A 13,606-nucleotide genomic window follows, 5' to 3' on the forward strand; every position below is an offset into this window, starting at 1 on the left:
CTCATGCAGTTTGAACTTGTGGCTCAGTTATTAACCTTTCTGGAATTGGAAATGTATTACCAGGGTAATAAATATATTTGATATACATGGGAGACTTCTGGCATTTTAAATAACTGAGTATAATTTAGTGCCTTCTTTCCATAGTGTTGCATTTCTCAGGCCTGGCTGCCTTGTTAATAATGAACAGGAACAGAAAAGCCATTTTCCAGTTCATACCAGTTTCCTCAGATTAGTCATCTCTAGAAATCAGATGTGTTTGGGTAGGCTAATGGTTTTGTAGTCAGCTCTTAAGAGTTCCAACTTGGTGAAGCCACCTTGGAGAGGATGAAGAGTGCGCTGATGGAGCAGAGATTGCACCACTGAGAAGTTCCTAAAAACACTTTTAATGCATTAGACTTGCAAATACGAGTTGAATGAACTTCTTCACTATGCTAATGCCTTCACTGGCTGGAAGACTTCCTTAAAGTGGAAGTTTTATCTGCAAATCAATGAAGGTGAAAATAGCTTTGCAAAGCTGATGGCATGGGGAGGGCTGTAGAATGGCTGTTTTGAGGTGCTGCAGTGCCACGTGCTCGTTAATTCCCACTTATTGCCTTGTATTGCTGCTAAGGTTTGGGTAAATATGGGGAGAAGGGGATCACCAAAACACTTCTCTCGTTCTCGTGATTTGGACTGTGTAGTGCAGCATATCGCTGAATTTGGCTTTTTTCCTTTAGGCCCTTATGGTCAAAATAATAAAACGGGTGAGAATGAAAATGTCTTCCTATTCCATCTGCTGCTGTGTTCTCGTTAGTCAGTGCCCTTACAGAATAACATGTACAACTGCTGCTGAGCCAAAATCTAACTGGCACTAATGAGTGTAACTTAAAACAGAATTGAAAATATTTAGCAGACTTGTAAGTTTGGAAGTAGCACCTACCTCTAACAGTCACCAGGTCAGTCAAAACACCCTGCAAAGGCTGTGTATTTATGTAGTGCTGTGCATTTCACTGCTTGACAGTGTGATGCAGAACTTGATTGAGTGGTGATAGAAAGAAATTGGAGAATACAGCCATTGATTTTAAGTATATTTTTAACTGTTGGTGACATGTAGATATGAAAAGGAAATTTTTCAGAATCCAGCTAAACTCAGTGTCAAATATTTGGGTAGCTTCACTCTGAGCATTAACATATAGTATTTATTTTCTCCATCTTCAACTTATATATTGAGCGAAAATAATACCTTAAAAGGAAGGAAAATCACCTTATGGTACTTAAAAATGAGGTGTTTGGTAGGCTGAGAGCAAGCAGGAACTTTGAAAATCACATTTAAATGTTTTTAAACAAAACCTGTATGGAAATGAGTAGAACTTCCTCCAACAAATGTGTGTTTATGTGGAAGGTCTGATTTACTGTTATGATAAAAAGATAAACCTCCTACGTGATAGCTGGTGGAAGAGTAAAAGGTGAGGTTTCTGGAAACCTATAACTGTGATTAGATAATGGGTGGAATTAATTAGTCAAAGACTTCTTTGGTTGTTTTTACTATTAACCTTAGTGAAGTTTTATCTTGAAATAGCATAAGTAGATCTGAGCCCTTCTGTGTTTTTTGATACAGTGCAAAGGTCTAACTTCTGACACGATGTTGTTCAGTAGTTGTTTAGCTAGCTGTTTAGTAGACTTTGGATGGCAGAAATCAATGAGTGCTGCTTTAATTATGGAAACTAATTAATAGAAGTAATAAACATAACATGCTAGTCTTACATGTAGTGTGTGTATAAACATAGTAGAATAGACTAACAAATGTATTTCACTTCCATAAAAAAATGTTCTCAACTTTCAGAGACTCCTTCATCAAATACATGAAAACTGGAAATTTAGGAAAACCCATTAGATCCACCTGCTTAATTACTTGTGCTCTGCAGAGATGAGTGTAGAACTTGGTAATGTTTGGTACCGTTGCTTTACTCCTAGGTAACTTACGGCTCTTTTGACTATACCTCGCTGCTCTATCTCTCTGACTACGCTGAAGATTTTGGTGGTGGACGGTTCGTGTTTATGGATGCAGGTTCCAACAAGACAGTAGAGCCCCGAGCAGGTAAGGGTCTTGGTTTGCTGTGCTGAGGCAGGTGAAATTGTGCTATGTATTAACTGGGTGGGTGGTGTATGTAGTGGGCTTTGTTTTGTGCCACCAGTAACTGTAGAATAATGTAGCATTTTTGTCTTCAGATTGATTAAAAGTAAAGATTAAAAAGGTTAAAATGTGGCCACAGTTTAACATATCTGGAGTTAAGCCACACGAATTGACGTCCTTGAAAGCTGTGGAGTTTAGAACTGCAATCCAGTTAGGAGAGCTTAGCAGGTCACTATGCGTCCAGAGCAAAGATACCTGTGACTACAACAAATCCAAAATAAAGCAATTTATTTTGGAACATCTGGCCTGAAATTCCTTTGCTCTTCAAGGTGGGGCTTAACACTTTGTAATTGCTGTGGGCTGAGTGTGAAGATGATTGATTGCCACACCTCTGCTAACCTGCCTTAACGTGATGAACCATGGTAAGGTAGTTATAAGTCCATACCTGCTTTCTGACAGGGATGAGCATTCTGGCTGTCAGTTATACCTTAAAAAAAAAAAAAATGCTTTAAGGCTGGTTTAAGATTTTTCAAAGTTGAATAATTTGAAACTAGTATTACTTTAGGGCAGTATGTGTAGGAAGAAAGAGCTCAGCCTCAACTCATCTGTCTGGCAGGTGAGTGCTGAGCTTACAGCAGTGTAACCTTTCATAATGCAAGACTAGTCACAGTTTTGCAGAAAAAAAAAAAATCAAGGACAACTTTATATTCCTGCTGTGTTCTGTCTTTTTTTCAAGAGAGGAAAGATGGAAATTTACTTATATAAAGACAGCCTCAGTCATTGGCCGCTGACAGGCATTACACCAAGCAGAACTGACTTCTGACTACTGCTGCCTGCAAATGGGGATGGGTGTGGGGTTTTTTGACTTATGGATCAGAGCGATCCACTCAGCAGCAGTAATGCTGGCTTAGATAAATTCTGAGTTTATCTGCATTCTGGATTTGGTATTGAGAATTGTATGTTTGATTATTTTGGCTTTCATGGTTGGAAATAAACCCTAAACTGAAAGTATAATCTTTAGCAAAATGCTGCCACCAGTACTTTGAAAGGGAATGCACTAAACTATTTCATTTCCAGATGCAATTCTAAGATTAACATGTTTTTGTAGCTGTAGGAATCATAGTTGCATTCTAGGTGGCTGGGAGGACAGCTGTCTCCTTGCACAGTACAGGGGTGCTCAGTCCGGTCGCTGTATGCAGTGTGCCCCTGACTTAATTTCAAAAAGTCTGCAACTGTGAAATTGCTTCCATTCAGCCCCATCCGGTTAATTTTCAGGCTCTGCTGCAATGTTGGTTTTGGGCAGGAAGGGGAAGCGGAGGAAGTACAGATAGAATTTTTTTTCTTTATTTTATTTTTTTTATTAATAGGACCTGGTTTTGGCTATTCCCTTTCACATGTTGTTGCATTGACAGTGTGTGTGCCACAGAACTGGTTAAACACACCTTTTAAACCAGAAGAATGCAAAGCTTGTAGGGAATGGCCTATTTTGAAAGACTGAATGTGTTACATGCTCATAACAGAAAATTAGGTTGAATGCCAGTTACACCTTTCTAACACACTCCTCTGACTGTGGCTGTGTCACAACCTATGGTGCAATCTAAACTACTACCAACCTGGGAGCAAAGGAGAAAAGCTTTAGAGGTGAAGCACTATGTGAAGGAAGCTGCACTTAAGTTTTCCTCTTGCTGATAAAATGTGGATTGTGAGAGAATGCAAACGAGGGAATAACCCCAGGGTGTTTTCTGTTGCTGGTACAAGCTGATGTATTTTTCATGTTCAGAACATTCCTTTGTGGTATTTTTTTTTCTCTCCTTCCCTCTTTGTGGTTTTTTTGGTTTGTTTCATGCTCCTTTTGATCCTTTATGCTTGTCACTCCAACCCAACTTTTGAAACCATGTGTTGATAAGCTTTTATGCTTCTCATTTAGGAGATCCAGGCTTTTTTAGAGATGACTCTCAATTGCTGGTTCAGGTTTAGTGCTTCACAGTGAATTTACCTTTGTAGTACTGCTCATGCCATTTCAATTCCAAAACCTGGCACTTCTTGTTGTCTCAAAGTTAGTCTGTGTTTTTGGGAACGTGGTACTGTGGTGGTAAAATGGGCCCATTCCTTTTTCTGTGAGCAACAGAATCATAGACTCACAGAGTGGTTTGGGTGGGAAGGGACCATTAAAGCCCACCCAGTCCAACCCCCTGCCAGGAGCAGGGACATCTCCAACCAGATCAGGTTGCTCACAGCCCCGGCCAACCTGGCCTGGGATGTTTCCAGGGATGGGGCATCCACCAGCTCCCTGGGCAACCTGGGCCAGGGTTCCACCACCCTCAGTTTAAAAAAAGTCAGGCTTTACAGCAGGGAACAGAAAGGCATTGTTACTGATGCAGCAGAGCAGGAAAGCAGTAATTTGAAGTACAAAAAAGACAATTAAAACTAAAACACTGTGGGCTTTCCTGTGGGAGTGCTGCCAGGGGAGGTCCCACTGTTGCTTCAGATGTTTTCGCAGCCCTTGGTGTTTAAGGATCAGTCTAAGGCAGACATTTAGGGACAAGGAGAACGATTTTGTTGGAAGCAGAGCCTAATTTAAAAAACTTACCAGGTCTCCAAGTATCCATCATTTCTGGAGTGTGTAAGAAGTCTGTAAGCCCTGATTCTTGCTTATTTGAGTGAAAGACTCTCAATATAATTTGTAGCATGATCTGTAACATTGCCTAGTTCAATTATTAACAAACACCTCCAGCTTTAAGAAGGAATTATAATTTATTAACCTAGAGGCTCTTGAGATTTTTTTTTTCTTTTTACCGAACATGAACAAGTCACCGCTGATGCTGCCAGTTCCCATGTACAGACTCTGGCTAATTCAAAACCAAATGTGGCATTAAGGAACACATCTTTCTCGTGCCCTGATGGGCTTCAGAAGTATATATAATGTCTCTTGACTTAAGTCAGGACCTCTCTCTGCTGCAAGAAACTCACTGTACCACGAGTAAGAGAATTCTTAGTGCCAAATGAAATACTGCTTTGAAAAGAAAACATTTTTTGGACAAAGAAACAGTTCTACAGTAGTATCTGTTACTTCTAAGTGTCTGTGCTAATTCTATTTCCAAAACTCATATGTTGGCATTTTTTTCTATCCTTTGCACCAGAGATAGCTCTGTTGAAGAGACTAAAAGAAATAGAGCAACGTTTAGAAAGAGTTCCTTCAAAATGAAACCAATGGTGCTTTCAACATTAACTTTCCTTTAGTGGCCTGAGACCTACTTTGGATCTATTGAAGATTACTAAGAGGATTAAAAATAAATGGCAGACATCAAGGCATTCCTTTTCCAGTGATAAAACAGTAAACTTCCTGCTGCTACTAAATGTGTCAGTGTAAACCATATTTAAAATTTCATAATTTTGGAGACTCTTGTATGAATCTGAGAACTGGCAATATTAGACAGGTCACAGACTTCACTTCATGATAAAGTGTAAAAGAAACTCTGCAGCTGGAACGCAGCCTCAGCACCAGTTGCGTGTTCCTTATCTGCGTGTACATTTCTTGGTTTTAAGATCAGCTTTGCTGTGCTTATTTTCAACTCACAAGGGAGTTTGTTCTTCATGTAAGTTGTTTATTATATGAGGGTAGAAGGAAAGGTTACAATCACTTCTTCTGTGTGTTTGTTTGAAGAAAATGATCTATGGTACAAAATGAATTCTGTGCATTGAACAGTGAAATGTAACTCTCCCCTGTGTATCAACCGTAGCGTATTTTCATAGCTGCCACAAGTGTATGTTTCTGCCAGTGCCACAATACTTGAGATGAAGGTATGCACTGTTTGAGAACTTGTGAAGTTGGATTATTCTTAGAAGCGAAAAAAGTGTGTGCTCAAAGCCTGAGTCATTAGTTTTTCCACCTAGGTAAGGAAAAGCTTACATTTAAGAATGCTACGTAGCTTTCTCGGAGTGCAGGGATGGACTTCAGGGTGTCTGTCTGTATGTTTAGTGAGATAAGTGCAGCTTTATAGCAGTGGTTAGATATCACATGATTGTCAGATCCTGTGATCATACAATCACAGGATGCTTTGGGTGGGAAGGGACCATTAAAGCCCACCCAGTCCAACCCCCCTGCCAGGAGCAGGGACATCTCCAACCAGATCAGGTTGCTCAGAGCCCCGGCCAACCTGGCCTGGGACGTTTCCAGGGATGGGGCATCCACCGCCTCTCTGGGCAACCTGGGCCAGAGTTCCACCACCCTCAGTGTAAAAAAAATTTTCTTAATATCCAGTCTGAATCCACCTCCTTCTAGTTTAAAACCATGACCCCTCGTCCTGTCACACCAGGCCCTGCTGAAGAGTCTCTCCCCATCTTTCCTGCAGCCCCCTTTAGGCACTGGGAGGCCTCTCTAAGGTTTCCCCGGAGCCTCCTCTTCTGCAGGCTGAACAGCCCCAGCTCTCTCAGCCTGTCCTCCTAGGCATCCCTCACCTCCAGCATATCGACCGCACCACACAGTTGGTCTCATCGGTGAACTTGCTGAGGGTGCACTCCATCCCACTGTCCGTGTTTCTGACAAAGATGTTAAACAGGGCTGGTCCCAGTACCGACCCCTGAGGAACGCCACTCATCGCTGCTCTCCACGTGGATGTGAAGCCATTGACCACAACTCTTTGAGTGCGGCCACCCAGCCAATTCCTTATCCACCGAGTGGTCCATCTGTCAAATCCACGTCTCTCCAGTTTGGAGAGAAGGATGTTGTGCGGGACAGTGTCAAATGCTTTACACAAGTCCAGGTAGATGACGTCAACTGCTCATCATGAGAATAAGTGCAGTACTCCAAGTTAAGTGGTGGGAATTTGTCATATATTTTATTGTGCTCTTTAAAAAATCAGTTTGGATTTCACTGCTAAAGGCTGAGGGAATGCAGCATAGCGACAGAAAGTGCGATGATGTGGAAAGCAAGATTTTTGGATTCACAAGTTCCACAATAACATTTAAGCACAGTTTTCACACCTCGTGCTTAAAGCATACGTTTAGTAATCCATCTTGTATCATGAAATAGTGATTTTTTTTTTTTTTTCTTTCTTGTCACTGGGTGTTAGTAGTCTGATCTTTGCATCCAATCTGCATCATCCCGATTCAGTCTAGATCATTATAATCTTCTAGCATTCCTAGTTTTAGTTTTGCTCCAGTCAGTAAAACTGGATCACGTCTTGATGTTAAATCAGTAACAACTGAAAATTGAGAATGATTTTTTAAAAAATCCACAGAAGTAGCTGTCAGTTGCAGAGGAGAATAAATTATTGTCTTTTACAATAAACCACAACGAGCCAGCATTAGCAGCTGCAGTAATAACCAGCTATGCAAAGCTCATGGGCTGTAGGACAGTGGCTCGAACTGGTTTGCAATACTAACCGCAGACTGCACCTGGGACTGGTAAGGTGATCACAGGGGGTAGAAAAAGGAGGAGTCACAACTGGTGCAGTTGTGACAAGAACATGTAGAAAACAGCTGAATAGCTCCTCGTTTCTTTGTAGAACTCCAAAGTTTTTCTTTTGCTTTCTATTTTGTTTCCCATGGAAGGGTAACTATCTTCCAGACTCTGGTTTTGCATTCCAGTGGTGCTTGGTGAAAGGTTTATGATGGCATTAAATGAAATAATATTTTAATTTGGCCCATAATGCAACAGGTACCTGGGAGGCTTTTTATTCCTGGTATAAAATATGTAGTTATAAATAGACACATGCAGCATGCACCTTATGTGCTTTTCATTGCTTGCTGCACAGGCCTTTTTTTTTTTTTTTTTTAATGTGATGCATGTGCAGGCCAGTATTTCATTAATTTGATTTGATAACAAATACGCAGGAAAGCAGAAGGCATAAAGAGGGAGCAGAGGAAAATCAACTTCAACCAGTTACCTGGCAGAATTCAGGTAATGTAACAGATGAAGTAAAACAAAATAGCAAATTAACTGCAGGTTCTGCTGTGTCTCACTGCGGTGCAGTCATGATGTTTCATTTCTTGTTTCCTAAGCTGTGAGTGCTAATGTCATGCACCATCGGTGTTATCATGAAGTCTTTTTGTTTAAAGGCCACTTTTTGAATAAGAAATGAGCAGCAGAAGTTACCCTTGTGTTTAGGCTGTAGTGATTTACTAAATGTAAGGATGAATTTCTGTTCCTGTTGGAAGTCCAAAACCTACAACTTGGGCATCCATGTGATTTCACCACAGCTCTAATAAACATGCCATGTTTAGCAATGTCAGGAAGAGTAAAAGAGATGATTTGGAGGTATTTAATGTGACTGAAATCGCAACTCTTTGTTCTTAGAGGCTTCTCTCTCAAGCTCTCTCGGGCGAGGTTGAGCCCTGAAGGGGAGAACAGGAACGCAGAGCAGAGGTGATGCCTCTCTCCTACAGCCAAGAGAAGGAGAAGAAATGGAGCCAAAGGGTCTTGGTGAGACTCCGTAGCTGTTACTTACAGAGAGAGCACAGTTATGCAGCTTTCACTTCTAAATACTTCACTAGGTTATTGCACCGTCAGCCGTAAGATACAGAGCGGAAGCTCCTGTTATTTTGAGCAGCCAACTGTGCTGATGGAGACAAGCAGACAGGGATTCTGTTGATGTCCAAAAATGCTCAGATACTTTTAGTAGGAAACAATTATGTTCACTTATTTTGGTTAAAAGCTGTAATTTGGAAGTTTTCAGTCCAGGTACTTCTGAATTTAAAATAGAAGCGAGTACTTTAAAAAGTAGTAATAATACTTCTACAAATAATAAGCCAACTGTGGGAGACTTCGCTATCCGAATTGGTGATTTTATTTATAACAGCAAGTAATTTCTCTGTCTAGTAAATAAATTTGGGACAAGTTTGTAACTAGGCTTCGTTAGATACCTGTTGCAGGTGTTGGCTGAGTTTTGTTTTTGTTTTTATTTTTTTTTTTAAGGCCATAAGTTTCTGTGTGCTTCTGTGCCTGGCATATATGTAGTGAAATTGTTTAGAGAAGCTTGTGCCCTCTCTTCAGCCGGGATCCAGGGCACTTGCAGATGCTGTCATTCCAGGTTACTTTTGTGGGATTTAAGTAAGCACTTAAAGCTCTCCCCATTCAACATTTTTTAAATAACTAATTGAATATGTATATATGTTAAGTAAGTTTTAGTGTGATTACAGAAAATATTATTATCAGGTTATTTGCCTAATTAAATAGTGGCTTTTCTTGAACACTTTACATGAGAATGAATTAGCAATTGATCCTACACAATGAGAAGGATAAGAACACAATTGTGTTTGTGCAGTTTCCTGGCAGAGCTTCTGTCTTGGTGTCATTCAGCAGATGAGATGCAGTTTTTCCCTCTTTCCCGAGTAACATTTAGAGCTGGTAAATGTTAAGCAAACAGTCAAAGCTGTCAGCGTGTAAGATGAAGTTGAATAGATCTGTCATGCCAAATAAACCGTTCCTGCTTCCCTTTTAATCAGGCAGATGAGTTGCTTCGTTTCCTTCTAAGCAGCAGCTCAGTCTTTCCAGTGCCCCCAACCAGCTACTGTGGCCCTGGATGGAGGCGAGACCTCGTACATTCCCCCGGCCCTGCTTTGCGTCCCTTCCCTGTCACTGGCACCAGGCAAGGGGAGCCTCTGCCCTTCCCTGGTGTCCAGCCACAGGTTAAGCAGACCAGGGAGGAGAGGAGGGGACAGTTATCATTCCCTTGCTTACACGATTGAGTGTTGGTTGAGACAAGCTAAGACATAACTTGTGGTTTCTCCTTGATGTTCTCGTGACCCAGGGAGCCTGGCAAAACAGACACACCGCAAACAGGAGGTGATTGCCAAATCTGGTATTGATGTGAATGGCCTGTTCCGTGTGTAATCAGAATAACTGAGGTTGTAAGGGACCGCTGGAGGTTCCTGCTCAAAAATCAAGCATAGAAGACATGGAGGTAGCACAACATGTGCGTCTGGGACATACCTGGGAAGTGTCAGCATCTGAATGGGGCACTCGCGTGTGCTGATGGTATGATCCCCGGCAACCTGACGGAAATCAGAAGCTGGATATAATGTAGAAGTTGGCCTTGATCTGAAAAAGGGAGTTGGACCAGATGACCTCCCAAGTCATGCAATTAATTTGTAATATTAGAGGCATAATAATCTTGTAGTATTTTTTCTTATGAGCATTTGAGGTATGTTAATATTTGAATGGCTCTCAAAGTCCTTTAATATATTATCTACATCTTGTTATAATTTAATCTGGCATGCCTTACTACTTTTTCTCTTGCCAGAATAAGAACAACAGAGGAATTTTTTTTTTTATAATACTTGTAAAATAGAATGTGTGTTAACTGCAAAGTATTGTAATGGTGTTTAAGTAATTTTCACAGTAACCCTGTTAGAATAGGTCAGTGCTAGCTTCATTTGAGAGACAAGGAAACAAATGAGAGATTAAGTGGTTTGGTTGAAGTCAGTTATGTGTTGAGGGCGTAGTTGTCATTGAAAAGTGGGGTTTTTTTTGTTTATTCTTCCAATCCATGTTACCTTACAGCACAGCGGTTAGGTAGCAACTTGTAGGCAGCTTGTTTATGGAAGTGCAACTGAATGGTAAAATTCAACACAGATAAAATCTCTTGAGAGCAGCCTCACGGGAATACTTACGTTTTTACTGTGATACATAGCTGAATGCATAATTCTTCTCACCTGTATGCTGCTGCTTGCAGTGGTTATATTTTCTGAGTACATCTAAAAATAATTCATTGCTAAGGGGCAATTAGGAATGTGATTATAACCTGAGAAAGCAAAAGCAGGGAAAAGCAAAAGCTCATGGTTTATACTTATATTCCTCTAGCGGTTTTGTTTGAGCAATTAAATGGGATGTGGATATTTCACTGTATAATGAAATTGCTTTGGCTGCTTGTCAAGTATTATCCTTGAAAATAAGTGTTGCTTCATCAAAATTAGGGTCACATAAAATTCATAGCAATGGAGCTTGTGACTGGCACTTGTATGTCTTCATAAATAATGGTTCCTGTGGATCAGTGCAAAAATTGATTCTTGAAAAATCAGGAGAATAAGTGGTTATCCCTAATGCGATGAAGGTCCTGCTCCTTGTAAGATGTGGTTTTCCCATCACAAGCTTTTTTCTGCCTGACAGCATTTAAGAGCTTGACTTGTGTAAGTGGCACCAAAGACCGGGCTCAGTTTTGATGGATGCTGTGGCGCTGAGCTTGTTAGCGGTTCCGTGTCCCAAGTCAGTGTGAGAGAGTGGCGTATTTAAATGAGTTTGCACCTGAGTTTTCCAGGACATCAGTTATTTCATCCCCAATACAATTTATCCTTTGCTTACTCTTAAGTTTTTAAAACTTGTGTGGATGCTTAAGGGCCACAAAGAAGGGAGTGAGAAGCAGTTCCACCTGTGAATGAAACTCTTGACTAATGTTGGTACAGAAGCAGAGCTCGAGGTGTATCTGTGAACTGGAAAAGGGAGTGACTGCATCACAGTAACACTTTCTGCAGTCTGCACGGAACACAAGCTCACCAGTTAAGCTTTTATTGGACCAAACTCCATTTTGAAACACACTTTCTAGCACTTAATGCTGGAAAGTGGAGAAAACATGGAAAAGAAGAGAGAACAAGCTGTAGATTCAGGTATGGTTGTCACTTAGAGATCAAAGGCAGGCACGCTGCTTGTTTAGAAACAGGCTACTGCAAGTCTTGAGGTTACTACAAGTCTTTCCAATTCTTTGGGGTTTTTGCTCTTCTAATAGAAGAAAGGTGAGAATAAGTACATTCTATGATTTGTGTGGGAGGAACTTCCTCCAGTCCATTGTTACACTATTCTGTGGAAACTAGGGTGGAGTACAGCTCATTCCCCATTAGTAGACGGCCTGATGGAAATCTTGAAGTCATTTGGTAACAGCTATAACAAAATCTTAAGTGTTTGTGGGCAGAAAAGAGGAAAGAGCATGGATAGAAGAGCCTACAAAATGTAATTTTTATTGCATATGGGGGCTGCATGTCCAAGTGTTAAAAGCCTCCACCAGCACTCCCAAGTCCTTCTCCTCAGGGCTGCTCTCAATCCATTCCCCGCCCAGCCTGGATTTGTGCCTGGGATAAAGACTGGAATGGAGGTGCCCCCATATGCAATAGGTGAGGAGGAGATGACAGACAGCAGATGTGTGAGAGCGGTTCCTTGTAACTTGCAGATCTAAAACTCTCCCCTGACTTTGAGGTGCTGGTGGATGAGAAGCTCAACGTGAGCCCGCAATGTGCCCTTGCGGCACAGAAGGCCAACCGCATCCTGGGCTGCATCAAGAGAAGTGTGGCCAGCAGGTCAAGGGAGGGGATTCTCCCCTCTGCTCTGCTCTGGTGAGACCCCACCTGGAGTACTGTGTCCAGCTCTGGAGCCCCCAACATCAGAAGGACATGGACCAGTTGGAGAGGGTCCAGAGGAGGCCACGCAGATGATGGGAGGGCTGGAGCAGCTCTGCTGTGAGGCCAGGCTGGGAGAGCTGGGGCTGTTCAGCCTGGAGAAGAGGAGGCTCTGGGGAGACCTTAGAGCGGCTCCCAGTGCCCAAAGGGGGCTGCAGGAAAGGTGGGGAGAGGCTGTTCAGTAGGGCCTGGTGTGATAGGATGAGGGGTGATGGTTTTAAAATAGAGGGGGGTAGATTTAGATTGGAAATTCGGAAGAAAATTTTTACAATGAGGGTGGTAGAACACTGGCCCAGGTTGCCCAGAGAGGTGGTGGACGCCCCATTCCTGGAAACGTTCCAGGCCAGGTTGGATGAGGCTCTGAGCAACCTGATCCGGTTGGGGATGTCCCTGCTCCTTGCAGGGGGGTTGGACTAGATGACCTTTGAAGGTCCCTTCCAACTCTATCCATTCTATGATTCTATAAAATTGTATTCAGTAGTAGCTTGTGATCTTAAAAAAGCTTACACTTTTAACAGTAAGTGTTCATAAATCAAACTGAAATGATGTGCCAGGAGGTAGTAGTCAAGATTTCTTTAGTGGAGCAGAAAAGCATGTTGGAAAGAAATCTGCACAGGCAGGTCAGAGTTGGGGAGAAGACTGAAGTGACTGATTTAAGACCATTGTTAAATAATGAAAGAAAAGGACAAAGGAAATGGAATTAGAGTTTTACACACTTTCTCCTGAGTTTTTTTTTTCCGCTCAAAAATGTTTCATCAGGAAATTGTAAGTACATATGTACTTCTGTCTGCAGTGAAGAGTTGCATAGCCATGCCTTAGCATGTGTAGTACAGCACTAATCTCTTACGAAGCTCAGCATTCACTCTGTCAGTATTTTATACCCTGGAGAGCTTTGTGGAGTTGCCTTGTGAATGGTGAGGAAGACACGCATAATGGGAGAAATCCTCACAGCTACATTAGTTGTGACAACACATAACATTAAAAAAAAAATTTTTTTTTTTTTAAAAAAAGGGCACTTTAAACACTTTGAATGCAATCCCACAGCTAAATCCAGACCCATAGTGTATATGATCCTACTAACTTGCTAATATGGTTCATAGTTTGGAA

General features: G+C 41.5%; 1 protein-coding gene across 4 annotated transcripts in view; it reads left to right on the plus strand.

Annotated features, from left to right (window-relative positions):
• OGFOD3 (2-oxoglutarate and iron dependent oxygenase domain containing 3) overlaps positions 1 to 13,606 on the plus strand; it is a 50,455-nt gene that overhangs the window by 32,038 nt on the left and 4,811 nt on the right. For 3 of the 4 annotated variants that reach the window (XM_086762560.1, XM_086762564.1, XM_086762561.1), the window contains one exon: positions 1,954 to 2,077. The exons of the other annotated variant lie outside the window; for it this stretch is intronic. In XM_086762560.1, coding sequence (XP_086618686.1) covers positions 1,954 to 2,077 — 124 coding nt within the window. The remainder of the gene's footprint in view (positions 1 to 1,953; positions 2,078 to 13,606) is intronic. 4 annotated transcript variants of the gene reach the window in all.

The sequence above is a fragment of the Chlamydotis macqueenii genome, chromosome 18 (assembly GCF_036417535.1).
Source record: "Chlamydotis macqueenii isolate bChlMac1 chromosome 18, bChlMac1.mat, whole genome shotgun sequence".
Classification (NCBI taxonomy): domain Eukaryota; kingdom Metazoa; phylum Chordata; class Aves; order Otidiformes; family Otididae; genus Chlamydotis; species Chlamydotis macqueenii.